This window comes from Neurospora tetraspora (assembly GCF_033439725.1).
Source record: "Neurospora tetraspora strain CBS 560.94 chromosome Unknown B0H65scaffold_6, whole genome shotgun sequence".
NCBI classification, from domain to species: Eukaryota; Fungi; Ascomycota; class Sordariomycetes; order Sordariales; family Sordariaceae; genus Neurospora; species Neurospora tetraspora.
The window spans coordinates 945,261-960,004 of record NW_026944388.1 but is presented as its reverse complement, the minus strand read 5'-3'; the positions used below and the strand labels follow the sequence as shown (position 1 = coordinate 960,004).

The 14,744-nt window shown below is 43.6% G+C and overlaps 3 protein-coding genes across 3 annotated transcripts; 1 reads left to right on the top strand and 2 right to left on the bottom strand.

Annotated features, from left to right (window-relative positions):
• Positions 1-2,138: 2,138 nt before the first annotated feature.
• B0H65DRAFT_471770 (adenylosuccinate lyase) lies at positions 2,139-4,328 on the top strand. Its single transcript, XM_062827117.1, has 5 exons — positions 2,139-2,245; positions 2,445-2,663; positions 2,717-2,788; positions 2,858-2,873; positions 2,933-4,328. Exons 1-5 carry the CDS (start codon positions 2,222-2,224, stop codon positions 4,048-4,050), a joined length of 1,449 nt encoding a protein of 482 aa, XP_062679201.1. The 5' UTR covers positions 2,139-2,221; the 3' UTR covers positions 4,051-4,328.
• Positions 4,329-5,399: 1,071 nt separating this feature from the next.
• Positions 5,400-7,805, bottom strand: B0H65DRAFT_431319 (uncharacterized protein; the record flags this gene model as incomplete). Its single annotated transcript, XM_062824937.1, has 1 exon — positions 5,400-7,805. The coding sequence occupies one exon, from the start codon at positions 7,803-7,805 to the stop codon at positions 5,400-5,402; it is 2,406 nt and encodes an 801-aa protein (XP_062679200.1).
• A 199-nt stretch (positions 7,806-8,004) lies between these two features.
• On the bottom strand, positions 8,005-8,768 carry B0H65DRAFT_253261 (uncharacterized protein). Its single transcript, XM_062822510.1, has one exon. It carries the CDS (start codon positions 8,546-8,548, stop codon positions 8,156-8,158), a length of 393 nt encoding a protein of 130 aa, XP_062679199.1. The 5' UTR covers positions 8,549-8,768; the 3' UTR covers positions 8,005-8,155.
• Positions 8,769-14,744: the final 5,976 nt, after the last annotated feature.

Below are 14,744 nucleotides of genomic sequence, written 5' to 3'. Positions count from 1 at the left end.
GTTTAACGTAACCACAATCTGGTTTCCGGAGCCATAAGACGTTTGCTGCCTCATAGGTCTCGGGTCCTCAGCTTGGGCCAGGAAGAGAAGTACTCGACACTGTTCACTCTGAACTTTTTTGTTGCGTTCTGCTCGGAAATTGTGTCGAGTCGAAAATGGGTTTGTGAAACGAGGGAAAGCCCTAGAGGTATTGAAGGAAGTGACGAGCATATTTCTCCGCGCTTGCCGTTTCCCCCGAATGCCCTCTCTTGATCGACATCTGATGCCTACCTCTACCAGTGTCGGCAAGAGCTAACCTCCGACATGCCAGGTTAAGTACCTGTTGGCATGGAAGACTGGAAACGGAAGCTTCCACCTTCTCGAGTTCCTTCCTTTCTCAGACTCAACTCCTCCACTCCAACTGGTTCTCGTCTCGATGTTGTCCTTTTCGCATCATGATTCCATCCAGACACCCGAATAAGAATGCTGTGCAATGCGCATCGCGAGAAGGCGGATAACACATGTCTCATATGTTGGTCCTCGTTTATCGACCTTGAGCGCTTCGACCTCGTCTCTGCAACCATCCACGATGCATACATTAATTGCATGGGAAAACCTCCGTCGACCAGGGAAGCCAAGTGTCGTCGTCATCCAGGACTCAGCATCTGGCTGTGTGACTGCCGCTTTACCGGAAATAGCCCAATTGTTCTCGATCAGATCAGAGATGGTCGTCGTAGCAGCTGAGGTGGTCGGTCGATACCTCTACGGAAACTCCCATAGTCGAAGCGGTACAGCACAACACCACCACCCCATTCCGTGGTAGTAACGTGCCATGCATCAGGTACGCAAATCTACCCGTATGTTGTATCATCTCTTCTTTCCCTCGAAGAACCCTCCATAACCGTGACATTCTTGGCATCGCTGTCTTCCCAACTGCATGTCCGTGATCATACCCGGTTTTGACAGTGATCGCATCCCTTTGATTGTCGTCTTTCCAATAACATCTGTCAGGACACGCCTCTGCCTCGGAAAAAACACCCACAGGCTTCTCCATGGCCATCATCACCTGCTTCCTCACCGGGAACTTCTCTGATACGGCTCGGCTGACTTTGAGATGGACAGCGTGTAGTCGCGATGTGGCTCTATTTCAAGCCCATGCGCATGTATCGACTCCCGTGGTCTCTCCCTTCAGACTGCTGGCCTCCCGACGTGGATACATGAGTGCTAACGTCAAACCCATGAGTCTTGCGCCTGTCCCGGTATTGGATACGAAGCAAACGCTCCTGCCTGCACGTCAGTTTGCTCGTGTAGCATAAGCTGCTCTGTTACTTTGCGAATAAAAGATGGCAAGCCGGTTTAGTAGCAAGACATACGAGTCTACCGCCGTTCTTCGGAGAAAAAGAGGAATGAGGAGGCGGGTGGCGATGGGGAGAAAGGTCATCATCTTGGACGACACTTTGTCTTCTCAACATTATGGGAACGGGGCCAAGGGAAAAAGGGAAGGGAGTAAGCATTGCGCGAGTCGGAGGGAGTGCGGTCTTCCGAGGAGACAGATAGAGAATGGAACGAAGTTGGCGGATGGACGGTGAGTGAGGGCAACGCTCTCGGAAGAGCGGTTTAATGGCACTTTGACAACTTCAAAGGAAGGGAGAGTATTCTAGAGGATGGTTTTGAGCCGCTCCCCCCGCTTGCGTGCCAGAGGGTTCGAAAATGGATGCTTCCTACAACAACGAGGAATATAAGGGAGTTGGGGAGAGATGTTTCGGAATTGCATTCCGGAGATGAGGTGGTTTGCATCCAAAATGATCGGCTTTCGTACCGTGTCTTTGGTGTGCAACGTACCGTGACAGGTTCCGTGACCGGGACGGAGGGAAGGATGCGAGAACGGACGCTCTCCGGGGCCGATGTTCGGCTACAGCGCGGGATTTTGCGGGGCCAATGGCCTACCGATCCGGGGGGGAAAGAGAGCGGCTACGGGCGATGACTCCTCTGCTGCAGGGACGCTATGGGGCTGTCTTGGGACGCTGCAGGGCGACCACAAGGGTCCCCCAATTGAGCTGCAGCGATTGGTGAATGAAATTTTTATAAGTGACATCAGATCATCGACTCATCCCACTTCCAAACATTGAACTACCCCTCCATCATCCTCATCTCAGTATATCTCGAGAAGAAGAGAACCCGGTGAGCAATTCTTTGCAGAGTTTTAAAAGTAGGACCAGTGCTTACACTCGAACAGGCCAAAATGTCCAGCTACGACAAGTACCAGGTAAAACTTCTGAAGACTTTCTTCATGCGTTGATTTCGACCCCGCGATACCCTCACTTTGGCGCTGCCCCTCCTCGACCCAAACCACCACGCCTGACTCGACCCTTTCCCATGAGATCCTGAACACTCTTCTCACCCAGACCTATGCCAGCTTCAATCAACCCAGATGACACCAAGCTAACGCACCATGCCACTCAAAGACCCCCCTCGCCACGAGGTATGCGTCCCAGGAGATGATGTCCATCTTCTCGGCTCGCACCCGTGCCTCCACCTGGCGCCAACTCTGGGTCTGGCTGGCCGAGGCTGAGAAGGAGCTGGGTCTCAACATTCCCGATGAGGCCATCGAGCAGATGCGCGAGCACGTTACCGTGAGCGACAAGGCCTTCGATGTCGCCCGTGAGTACGAGAACAAGTTCCGTGTAAGTTACCCTTCAGGCATATGACAGAGATCTCTGCTAATCGATCCCCATAGCACGATGTCATGGCCCACGTCCACGCCTATGGCGAGGATGCTCCTGCTGCTGCCGGCCACATTCACTTGGGTGTAAGTGAACAACATTGCTCCCTGTATCAGTGAAGACTTGTGCGCTGACCTTGACCTCCCATCACGCAGGCCACCAGCTGCTACGGTACGCACTTCTTTACTAGTCGTTTTCAGGGAACGAACCATACTGACTAGATGAAACAGTCACCGACAACGCCGACTTGATCTTCATCCAGAAGGCTCTTGACCTCATCCTCCCCAAGCTGGCCAAGGTCATCCAGAACCTCAAGGAGTTCGCCCTCAAGTACAAGGACACTCCCACCCTTGGCTTCACCCACTACCAGCCCGCCCAGCTCATCACCATCGGCAAGCGCGCCTGCCAATGGATCCAGGAGCTCGTCATGGACCTCGAGGACATCGAGACCGTCCGCGAGCGTCTCCAGTTCCGCGGCGCCCAGGGCACCACCGGCTCGCAGGCCACCTTCCTCGAGCTCTTCGAGGGTAACGCCGACAAGATCGTCGAGCTCAACAAGATCCTCTGCCAGAAGGCCGGCTTCCCCTCCACCTACCCCATCTCCACCCAGACCTACACCCGCAAGGTCGACCTCCGCGTCGCCAACGCCGTGTGCGCCCTCGGCGCCACCGCCGAGCGCATCGCCTCGGACATCCGCCACCTGGCCAACCTGAAGGAGATGGAGGAGCCGTTCGAGAAGTCGCAGATCGGCAGCTCGGCCATGGCGTACAAGCGCAACCCCATGCGCTCCGAGCGCATCGCCGCCCTCTCCCGCAAGCTGGCCAACCTGCCCGTCAACTTCAGCAACACCTTCAAGGCGCAGTGGTTCGAGCGCACGCTCGACGACTCGGCCATCCGCCGCATGGACATCCCCGAGATGTTTCTGCTGGCCGACTCGATCCTGCTCGCGCTCGACAACGTCACCAACGGCCTGGTCGTTTATCCGTCTGTCGTCCGCGCCCGCATCGACCAGGAGCTGCCCTTCATGGCCACCGAGTCCATCCTCATGAAGCTCGCCCAGCACGGCGTCTCCCGCCAGGACGCCCACGAGGAGATCCGCGTCCTGTCCCACCAGGCCAGCGCTGTCGTCAAGCAGGAGGGCGGCAAGAACGACTTGCTCGAGCGCATCAAGAAGAACGAGTTCTTCAAGCCTGTTTGGGGCGAGATCGATGGTCTTGTTGATCCTGCCTTGTTCATTGGCAACTCCCCTAAGATTGTGGAGGATTATTGCAATGGTGAGGTTGCTGAACGCCTGAGCAGGTACCAGGAGACTTTGTCCAAGGCGGAGACTGCCCAGCTTTCTATCTAGAGTAGATAGATGGGTGGTGTGGTGTAGCTTGGCTTTTGAAGGTTCGGGTATATAAGGAAGTGGGTTTCTGGTACATAAAAAGGATTGAAATAAAATATGGCAGGTTTTCTTGATAGTATAGTAGTGAGGGATAATGATCTCAAGCTGATGATGTAAGTGTTCAAGATGCAAAACGAGAGTCCTTAAGCGTGTTTGTGAATGTCTTCGACGTACGACATTATTGACCTTAAGGAGAGGTGAAGAGAGAGGTGAAGAGAGAGGTGAAGAGAGAGGTAAAGACTACTAAAGAAATATGTGAAGATTATTAAAGAAAAAGGCAAAGAAATACTTGAGATAGAGATTTTAGGCCCGTACCCTTGTCTATTGCTTTCCGCGCTTTAAAATGTGCTACCATCTTGATACAGGAAACCTTGGGTTTCCAGCACGGGTTTCCAGCACCTTGTAGAATAGTCTAATTTAGTCATGAAGGATCTGGTTCGTGACTGCCAGACAAAGGTTCTTAGAACCTTTGTTGCCAGCCTAGTACTTAAGCTGGGCAGGGCGGCCCTGGCTTCCAGACCTTCCTCTTCTTCTTATCATCATCATCATTACTTAGAATACTACAACAGATACAACAGGCTCTACGTCCCATGGCGCCCAGTATCCAGTATTCGTCCTTTTCCCCCATCACATCTACAATCTCCAACCATCGATTATGTCGGTCGAGCTGCTCATGAACCGGGCCTAAGCGTGTCTCGGACATTGGACCGATCTTTATTCGAATACCCTTGCCCTCCTTTCTGGCGTTCGTAAACGAACCTGCTCATCCTGCTCATCGTAGTATTCAATCAGGACTGGATGTCATTTCTAAGCCATGCCTGCGTATTTCTATTGTTTCATGACACAAGGCCACGCCAGACCATTCATCTCTTCTCGCGTTGTACCTCCATCAACAACTCGAGAGATCCGTATGCCAGAGTGCGTTCATAGTCTTACGCTAAATGTTATCCAGTCGGTTTTTCTCAAAGGACGTTAAACATTGGTAGTAGATCCCATGCACATCTAATGCTTGGTAAACAAGGAGTGGTTCGAATGCTGAGAGGAAACAAGTGAGTACAAGATTTTCTGGGAGAGGCAAAGATGGGCAGAAAGTTTTCAAGAAGGGAGATGGAATTCCCGGTACGCAACAACCAAAGCAAAGAACCTCTTTTAACACGCGAAAACCTGAAAATCCTGGCAAGAGAACGCGTTGGACAAACGCCCGCAAGAAACGAGAAGAGATCATGAAAATGAAACCACCCCCTCGACTCCGAAGTCTGTGATGATTGACAGAGCTAGATCAGCTCCACACCACCCATGGTTTCACATAATCACATAGAAGAGAAAACGAAATCCTGTGATGAACTAGTCGGGTTATACCCACCAGTTTCTTCGCCACAATCCGTCTGCGCCGCCACGAAGAAATCAAACGAGGCGTCTTCGAAAAGGCCATGTGAAGGCTGAGACGTCGACGCCGTGGCAAAAGGGTTGGGATTGGACCACCCTGAAAAGTCTTGTTGCTGAGGCTGCTGAGGCTGCTGGGTTGTCGCGACACCAAGGCTTGATCCTCCCCTTGGGGTAGAAGAGGATGACGTGGGAGGTCTGGACATGTCCATGGTCTTGTGGATGTTGTTGTTGCCAAACTGGTAGTCGCCGAACATAGTTGTTGTCAGTGATCCGCCATCTTGTCGTTGTTGACTCGAGTTGTTGAACCAATTCTTGTGCGGACCACCCGAGATATCTGCCATCGTTCCTGCCGGGGCGCATCCCGCCTGTCCGGACTCACCCAGACTTCCTCGCCGAGGGTCGGTGCAGGTGCCGTAGGCGGAATCGGCGAGTGAAGTGGGGTGCTTTCGGGCGGAGAAAAGCGACGCGCTCGTTGGCGGTTGGCTGAAGTTGGGCACATCTTGGAATGAGTCGATAAGTAGCGGGGATGGACTTGTTGGAACGTGGTGGACGGTTGAGTGGGAGGGCAGGCCGAGCCCTTGCCTCTGTCTCATGAAGGTTTCCGGTGTTTCGCTCATCAAGCCATCACGATCGACATCCGTGGATTGAGAATCCATGTATCCTACTAGGCTCTCCTGATCCGAATTTGAATCCTTGGAATTGGGCATCCGAGGCGCAGAGACTAGCCCGAGACCAGATGGCACCTCGGATGCAAGATGGACGGCGCTACTGTGAACAGTACTCGCCAGTGACTCTCGCCTAGATTCCTGGGCCATCAGTGACTCCCTGAGCTGCCGGTTTTCTTCTCTGAGTAGGTGGATTTCACTCTCAAGGCTGGATCTGGAGGGAACTAACGTCCCATAGTTGGCTGGAGTGGCAGTGCCGGATACCGAATCTTGGCGAGAATGATCTCCAGCTTTGTTTGACATGTTGATCGAACCCCTTGTTCGGTGTGCTGTGTTTTCTTGCCCCGCCATATCAAGGTCTTGTGAAAGGCTGCTCTGCTCGTTATGCTGCTGGACCAATGGCGTGAAAAGATCGCGCATGATTCGCCACTTCTCCCGCTTCCCCTTAGACACCTTCTCGCATTCGAGATCCAAATGACTTTGAAACTCTAAGTGGTCAAAGAAAGGCTGCCAGCAACGGCGGCAAAGGCCAACCCGTGGGTGTAGGTAATTTTTGTCTTGGATCTCAAATGATGAGATCATGCGGATGTCCACGCTGAGGCGATGTGCCGGTCGGAGCAGATGTCGTGCTAGGGTTGAGATGTCTCGATGCGTCGTGTGGCACGGATCGGACTTGTCTCTGGTCTCCTTATTGTAAAGGTGTGGGTGTGAGTGGCGGAAGATACACGGCATAGTGCTGTCAGTGAATCCCTCGTTATCTCCGAGAACTTCTGTAGGGTTTGGCTTGACTCTCTTTCTTGATTCTTCGGCATCGCTGTTTCTCCTACGTTGGCGGCCTGGGACCCTTCTTGGTTGTTGTCTCGATGACTGAGTTTGCCTCGAGGTCTCCGAGGTATTGGTGCCATTATTGCCGCATGCTGCTGAGGTAGATGGAGCTGCCGCAGATGTTAAGACTCGCGGCACAAGATCGGAGAGCGATGGGTCAACCGGAATATCACTGATCCTGAGAGCTTGATTGCCGTGATATGTCTGATCAAATCGTTCGATCATGGTTCCGTTCCTCCGTAGACGGGTAGCAGGCGATGTCCAAGGGATAAGTTGAGGAGCATCGTGATGGTGACTTGTATCCTCATCATCGTCATCGAATATGACGGACTGGTCGGTGTCATCCTGGAATAGGGTAAAATCCTGATGATGGTTAGGGAGAGGCAGAAAGTCAGATGACTGCTTGAGAAGTGGAGTAGAAGATTCTGAGGCAACGTGCGGTCCAGGTTTTAGCCGGTAAACGGGTGCTATCGGAGAGCTATCCGCGGGCTGTTTGCCATTGGATTTGCTCCGGGTGTACAGCCATCCATGGGCCTTCTCCATGTGTTGTTTGCAGTTCGATTCTCGTTTGGACTCGTAGTCACAACCTTCGTATTCGCAGGCGTAGATGATCGGGTTAGGAGAGTGTTTATCGTTGTTGTGGCGTTCGAGTTCCTTCAGTGTTGGCCAGCCAAGCTCGGCGTACTTGCAATCAGAATGTTGGCACTTGAACGGTCGAGTGTGAGATTTGCTGTGTTTGTTCAGATCACAGGGTCTGGCGAAGACTTTGGTACAGTCCGGACAGTTGTACGGGCCAGCGGCAAGACTGCGTGCCTCAGGATTTGCGGAAGATGAAGCCATGTGAGGCAGATATGGTCGGGGCGTCTCGGGGAAAATGGTCCGTCTCATACATAAGATAATAGCCACACGGGACACTCTGAGGTGTATTAGTCCTCATACTCGAACTGAGAAGGGATGAGAAATGTCTCACAAGCAGACCTCAAGTCGACTCTGCGGGGGGATTGCTGGACCTTGATATGCTCAAACTGGTCACAACTCTCGTCGGACGAATTCTTTTAGATTCCACGTCGATGGCCAGCTTAGGCAACCACGCACTCCAAGTGGCTGGGCAGACGGTGATGCGGGGTCGAGAAAGAGCTGGAGACAACTTGGGCGTATTGTTTGACAGATGAAACACTAGTCGTGATGCCTTATGGGAATCTGTGATCGAAGTGGTAGGGGCCTGGCAGTAAATAAGTGTGAAGATGATAATGGTGAAGACGAGTCTTGGGAGGCTCTTCCAATATTGGAGTAGGACAAGCCGCAGCTAATGAGAATCGATGTTCTTTTCCCAGGTTGTTAGTGAGTAATGAAGAGGAATTGAGCGAGTGCCCAGTTGTACAAGTACGATTCCATCCATGATTCCGAGCACGGGGAGGTCGCCATCTCGGGGAGCAGACATGGTACAAGACATAAGCCGGGTTGAGGATGATGCTGCGCATTCGTTGCGCAGGAAAGAGGCTCAGCACCAAGGCAACCAACGAGGCCAATGGCTGGCGACGATGATACCATGGGAGGTTGGTATTGGATCGTGCACGGACCATGTAAACCTTGGATGTCGCAACTGGCCAATGACGACGGCGTTCGTTATTGAGTTCTCACGCATGTTGGACGTTGTCTGACTCTCGAATGGCCTAAAGCGTGATAGCGTCGCGTAGCCTGATGTGGTTGTAGGCCGCCCACCACTGGATGGTGTAGGCTCTTTCACCCCAAACCGTCAAGCCGTTTCTCGTTACCCAGCCCTACCCGTCCCCAGTTTCTCGTAAAGGATGACCGTTGACGGCACAAGCCACGGCGAAAATTCTGCAGGGTCCAAGTGCTGAACAAAGCCATGCTTCACAGTTTCGATGTCTCTTTCCCTGTAGGGAAATATAGTCTGTATTGGCAATGTAAGATTTCCCAACATTTCAAGGTGTTGACTTTTTTGACGGAGGTTCTCATCCTTATAAGCCGAGGTCTCGAGAAGCGTCGGCCAAATTAACGCTTATCGCAAAACATGTTTCCGTCCAAGCCTCATGGTTGCCCCGGGCTCAGAGTCGGGCGGTGCCGGTCGGTTGCGGGGAATGTTTCGCAGTGCGTGTGTTTCGAGTCGGTGTGGTTGGGTTCTTTTGTGAATTGGGTTTCGTGAAATGTCATCAACTGCCTCGTATGTCGTCAAACGATTGTGGTTTCGTCGATGTCGAATGATAGCTGCTTGGATTTTCCTGTGCTCGACGGTATTAGTTACATGGGTGCTGACGAAGCCTTTGATGGAAGAAGTGTGCTTACCCGAGACGCCACCGAGACCACATCGCATGCCAGCAACTTTTGTTAGCTTTCTCTGTATATGTGACCATGCGGCTGACGATGCTGTCATAATAGTCGTAGCCAAAAGACGCTTGTCTTCGAGGGCATGATCCCTCTTGCCCTGCCATCGGATGACCGTATGTGCGAACTGTCGTTTTGTTTCGAGATACTGTTTGAATCATACGGCTCGTTTGACCTCAATGATCGGCCGGGATGCTGAAGGAAGGGAAACACTGCGATGTTCGATCGTTGACGTAGAAAGGCAAGGACACTTGACCTTCCCCAACGAGCCTCAACACGCAAGTCATTCCGAGGTAGGCCAATGTTCCCATATCATCTTTCTGGTCGTGTATGTATCGAAGACGTATGTGAGCTAACTGGCAACTTGGCTCAAGAGACTCCTGTAACTTTGCTTACTATTAGACCTGTCTATAGGAAAGTTCGAGTTAGCAGTTTCATCGAAGAAAACAAAAAGACTGCAGCATAACGACTGAGATTTCTCGATAGTCCTCACCACGAAGGATGCTAGATGGTGCAAAATGCTGTCATGAACCATCTGGACAGCCTTCAACATATCAAACCGGCGGTCACAGAGGGAATATAGGGGTTCCAAGGTTCTAAATCAGAAGCAAGCAGAGGGACCGGGGAACCATGGGTCTTCCAGGGTCGAGCACGAATTTGGATATTGAAGGAGAGATCACGAAGTGGAAACACGACTCCGCCGTGCCGCTGCCGAGAGATTCGAGCATTTCGATTCGAAGCCATTTTGCGGGGTGGAAATTAAGGCTCGCCCGGACCGGACATGGTGTTGAAATGAGCACTGGGGAGACTTTTGACGGACTTGCTTTTTTCTTGTCGGGAAGCGAAGCCGCTGGGTAACATTGGCGCTGTGACATTGGGGACCGACGGGACGGGAGCCAACAACGCCAACAGAAGCCCAAGCGTCAGAAGTTTGGCACTATTGAGACTTTATTGTGACCTGGTTGGTAGATGCCTGGAAGTATGCTTCTGGTGTTGAGTGTTGAACAGTGCCCCATGTCGTGGAATCGTTCCAGAAAGATGCAGGTCGAGGATCAAGATCTTCAGTCATGCCAGAGACGAAATGTTGTTTCACTACCAAGATATAAAAAGAAGATATGGGTATGTGGTAAATAATAGGACCGAGAAAAGGGGAATAATGTCGATCGATTATGCGAGAGGCAACACTCGATGACGATAACGATTCCAGAAGCGCGCAGGTCTCGCCGTTCATCGATTTCCTGATGAGGGGAGCGCTCTCCACAAACAAAGAGGTTTATCAAACAGCCCGTCTGGTCGTGTTGTCCAGAGATCGTCAGACGAGATCCAGTGAGGCCATGTCTGGAGAAGCTCATTTGGCAAAAGATTGAGCGGTGGACAGCTTCTAACAGGACGCGGAGATGGGCAGGAGCTGGATGTGCAAATCAAATGTGGAAAGAGTCGACCAATCGTCCCCGTAGAATTGTGATCTCGCTTGCGTTTCGCCAATAGAAAGGTCATCCAACCGCGCCGAGTACTCATATAACCCGACCCCATTACTAAAGCTTCCTAACCTAAATGGATATACTAAGACCGACCCTACACTGTGAAAAATCTCTTATCCGATCCTCGCCCTCTTAATATTTTCTTTCCCCGTAGAAAAATAATTAATCGCTCGCTCGAAGTTCCCTATAGAGAAATAATATCATTCGCGTTTTTAAGTACTCTTCTTAAATATTAACGATTGTATATCCAAATACGATTGTAAACTGATTACAACCGACATCTCCTCGTTACATACGAATAGCCTGTAAATTATCTTTAATATATCTTTAAATTATTTTCGTAAAATAGTTCATAATAATATTACTAATATTAATACTTTAATTATTATTATTAGGTTCGGCTTAATTAAGTAGAATAATATAATCTTTACTAAATTATTAATAATATTTAATTTAGAATAAATAGATAGTATAGCGGCCGAATTCGATAAATTAAAGGAATTAAAAAATATAACCCCTCCTAATATATAGATACTAACCGACTTCTTAATAAATATAATTAATATATTATTAATATATTTTAAATACATCTATTATTAATTAATAATATCATAATATTAATTATATAAAGGTTAAAATTATAAGGCTAATATTTATTTTATCCAATAATATTAATTGATATTCTAATTTCGTTTAAATAATATATTATATTATAATTATTTTAAAATATTCTAAGTTTTCTATTCCTAACGTAGCCTACGTTGTAAATATTAAGGGTTTAACCGAAGTTTAAATTAAAGCCCCGTAAGACGAAGTATATAAAGTAGAGTAATCCGAAATAAATTAATAATATGTATAGGATTAATCTTTAATTAATTTATAATATTATAAATCTAATATTATATAAAGAAGAAAATACTTACTAAGGATATTTCGTCTATTTATTTAAATAATAGTATATATTGTTGTATTACTTATAAATATTTTAGTATTAAATATTATAAATATTTTGACCCGCGAATTTAATAGGCATATTAATAAAGGTTTATTACTATAATCGATAAAAAGGTTATAATTTTTTTTATTTAAAATCCGCTTCTAATAAAATAAAGTCTTTTTAATTAGGCGAATTATTAAATACGGATTTATTTTTAACTTATCCCTAAATTATTTTTTATATTATTTTAACTTAATTAAAGATAATTATTTTCTATTAATATTATTTTATTAATTAGTTAGGTATAGGCGATTAGGACGTATTAAAAAATATAGGGTTATAAAAAATCGAAATTATTATATAAATTCGTTTAATATATAAGTAAAGTAGATTTTTATTTAAAATATATTTTTAACAATTAATATTATATTTAAAATTTGTTTCCATTTAGATAATTACCAGCTATAATCGCTATTAATTAAAGTATTAGAATTCGAAGCCGGGAGAAAGAATACACTTTTTTACTAACTTCTCTAATAATTCTAATTAATATTAGTTATACGTTAAATTAATTATTCAAGGGTATTTAAGGGATTCTATACCCGATTTATTATATATTAAAAAATATATTAAAATGAATACTATATTAATAAGAAGGACGTACTATAATAAACAATTTTCTTTAATATATTTAAAGTTTATTAAAAATTTATTATTAATAAATTAAAAATTAATCATATTTAAGGCTATAGTATCATTAACATTCGCAATTATAATATTATTATTAATTGTTATATTTTAATCGATATTAAAATTATCCTATATATTATTATAATTTCTTATAGTCAATTAATATATATTTAGAGTAAGTAAATCCGGAATATATTATTAATAAATTATGGATAAATTAGAAATTAATCCGCAATTTAACAATTTTAACCCGCAACCCCTACTTTATTTAATTCTTTAATAAATATAATACCGACACTATTAATTAAATCAATACGAGTTTTAATAATATTAATAAAATTCGATTGGTAATTAAAAAGTATTGTACTCTTATTTAACCTTTAGGAATTTCGAACATTAAAATTATGATATAAGAATATTAATTAAAATACTCAGATCTAAATATTTGTATAAATTTATATATCCGGGATTTATTAGGGATGACTTATTGACTTTTCTTTTTAATAATATATTTAGAAGGTCTTTAACGATGGGATTAATTTTATAATTATTTGTTTTTTCAAAGAATAGGTAGAATTCTTTCGTAAAAGATTTATTAAATCCTTCGAATTAGATATAAATTATAAGTATTTTTCTAATATAAAGAATAAGGAGGTTATTTAGGGTTTCTATTTGAAATAATTAAAACGATGTAAATTATTGAATTATTCCGAATTTATTTTCAATAGATTTTTAATTCCGATAGCTATCCTTCTTATTCGGATTTTTATTAATACCGATTCGCCGAAGATATATACCCTTATTTTTAAAATAGTATTTGAAATCTTTAAAATCGATTATAAATATACAATTAAGTAGCGGGAATTATTTAGAAAAGGTCTTTATAGTATTACTATAAATTAAAAATTTAAAATAACTATAGGTATATTATTTTGTTTTAAAACTCTTCTATAATATATTTTTCCTAATTCCTTAATTAATTAATATAGATTTTTCAGTATATATTTTTTAAAATAGATCCTTACTCCTATAAGGTTATGTATTTCGCTCGCTATATAGTACGATTTTATTATATTTATTTTAAGCGTAGTATTAAAAGGTACGTAAAGAATAATCTTTAATTTCGTTAATAGATAGAAGGATTATTTATATATTCAACCCTTAATAAATATACATAATTTTACTAATATGTAAAATATAAATTAAAGATTATCTATAATTGTTTTGGGATTTATTTAGGACAGATTTTAAATAGAGTTTTAATTAATTATTCTATAAATAATTCGCGGGAAGAAGTTCGGAATTATGTTTAAAATAAAAGTATTTTAACTATTTGGATTAGGTATAATTACGTTTACTTTAATATAAATTAAAAAATATAGGATATACTTCGACTAAATATTAATATAGTCGAGATATTATATTAGTAATCCTACTATTAAGATAAACGGTTTATATTATCACTTCTTTATATTTACGTATAAATTATTAATAAAAGTTTATTACTAATATATTTAAAATTTATTATTAATATATTATAATTAATTTATTAGTAGGAATATAAGATTCGATCGCTATTTTATAGTATACAAATAGATTTAAATAAAGTATAGTATTAAATTTGGGTACCGAACCAATTTACTAATAGATCGATTAAATTGTAATATAATAAAGGCAAATAATAAATTAATAATAATTTAATAATTTATCCGATACGCTTAGGCGGGTTTATATCGTTGTAGCATTTTATTAATTATTTATTTTATATAACTATAATCGAATAGTTTGCGCGTAAATAGGTAATATATAATATATTGCAGCTTTATAGTATATTCATAATTAATTAAATATTTATAAAGCGAAATATTAAATTATAATATTTTTTATCCTAGGATTACTTCGGGTATTAGTATATATTAGAATGTCTATATTATATATATTACTAATTTGCTGCCTTTCTAGCGGTTACCCTATTATATATATAATATAGAATCATATAATACCTTCGAAGATATTTATTATTTTTTTTAAAGTAACGATACGTACGTTATTTAAGAAGGCCGTAATACCGTCGTTGTTTATATTAAATTACTAAATAAATTTAAAGATAAATAGCTAGAATTAGCTATATAACTAGAATTAGCCAGGTTAATCGGAGTTTAATCCTTTATTTATACTAGAATAATAAATAAACGAATTAGGAATATATTATACCTTTATTATTATACTTTTATTATATTTAATAGTTTTAACGAATTTTTATGAAACGTTCTTATATTTTATTCCGCTCGTTTAGCGGGTCTCTCTTTATTTACTATTTATTCC

Coding starts and splice junctions, on each gene's coding strand:
- B0H65DRAFT_471770 (XM_062827117.1), top strand. CDS start 2,222: ATGTCCAGCTACGACAAGTACCAG. Junction 2,246..2,444: donor CCAGCTACGACAAGTACCAG/GTAAAACTTCTG, acceptor TGCCACTCAAAG/ACCCCCCTCGCCACGAGGTA. Junction 2,664..2,716: donor AGTACGAGAACAAGTTCCGT/GTAAGTTACCCT, acceptor CGATCCCCATAG/CACGATGTCATGGCCCACGT.
- B0H65DRAFT_253261 (XM_062822510.1), bottom strand. CDS start 8,548: ATGGTCCGTGCACGATCCAATACCAACCTCCCATGGTATCATCGTCGC.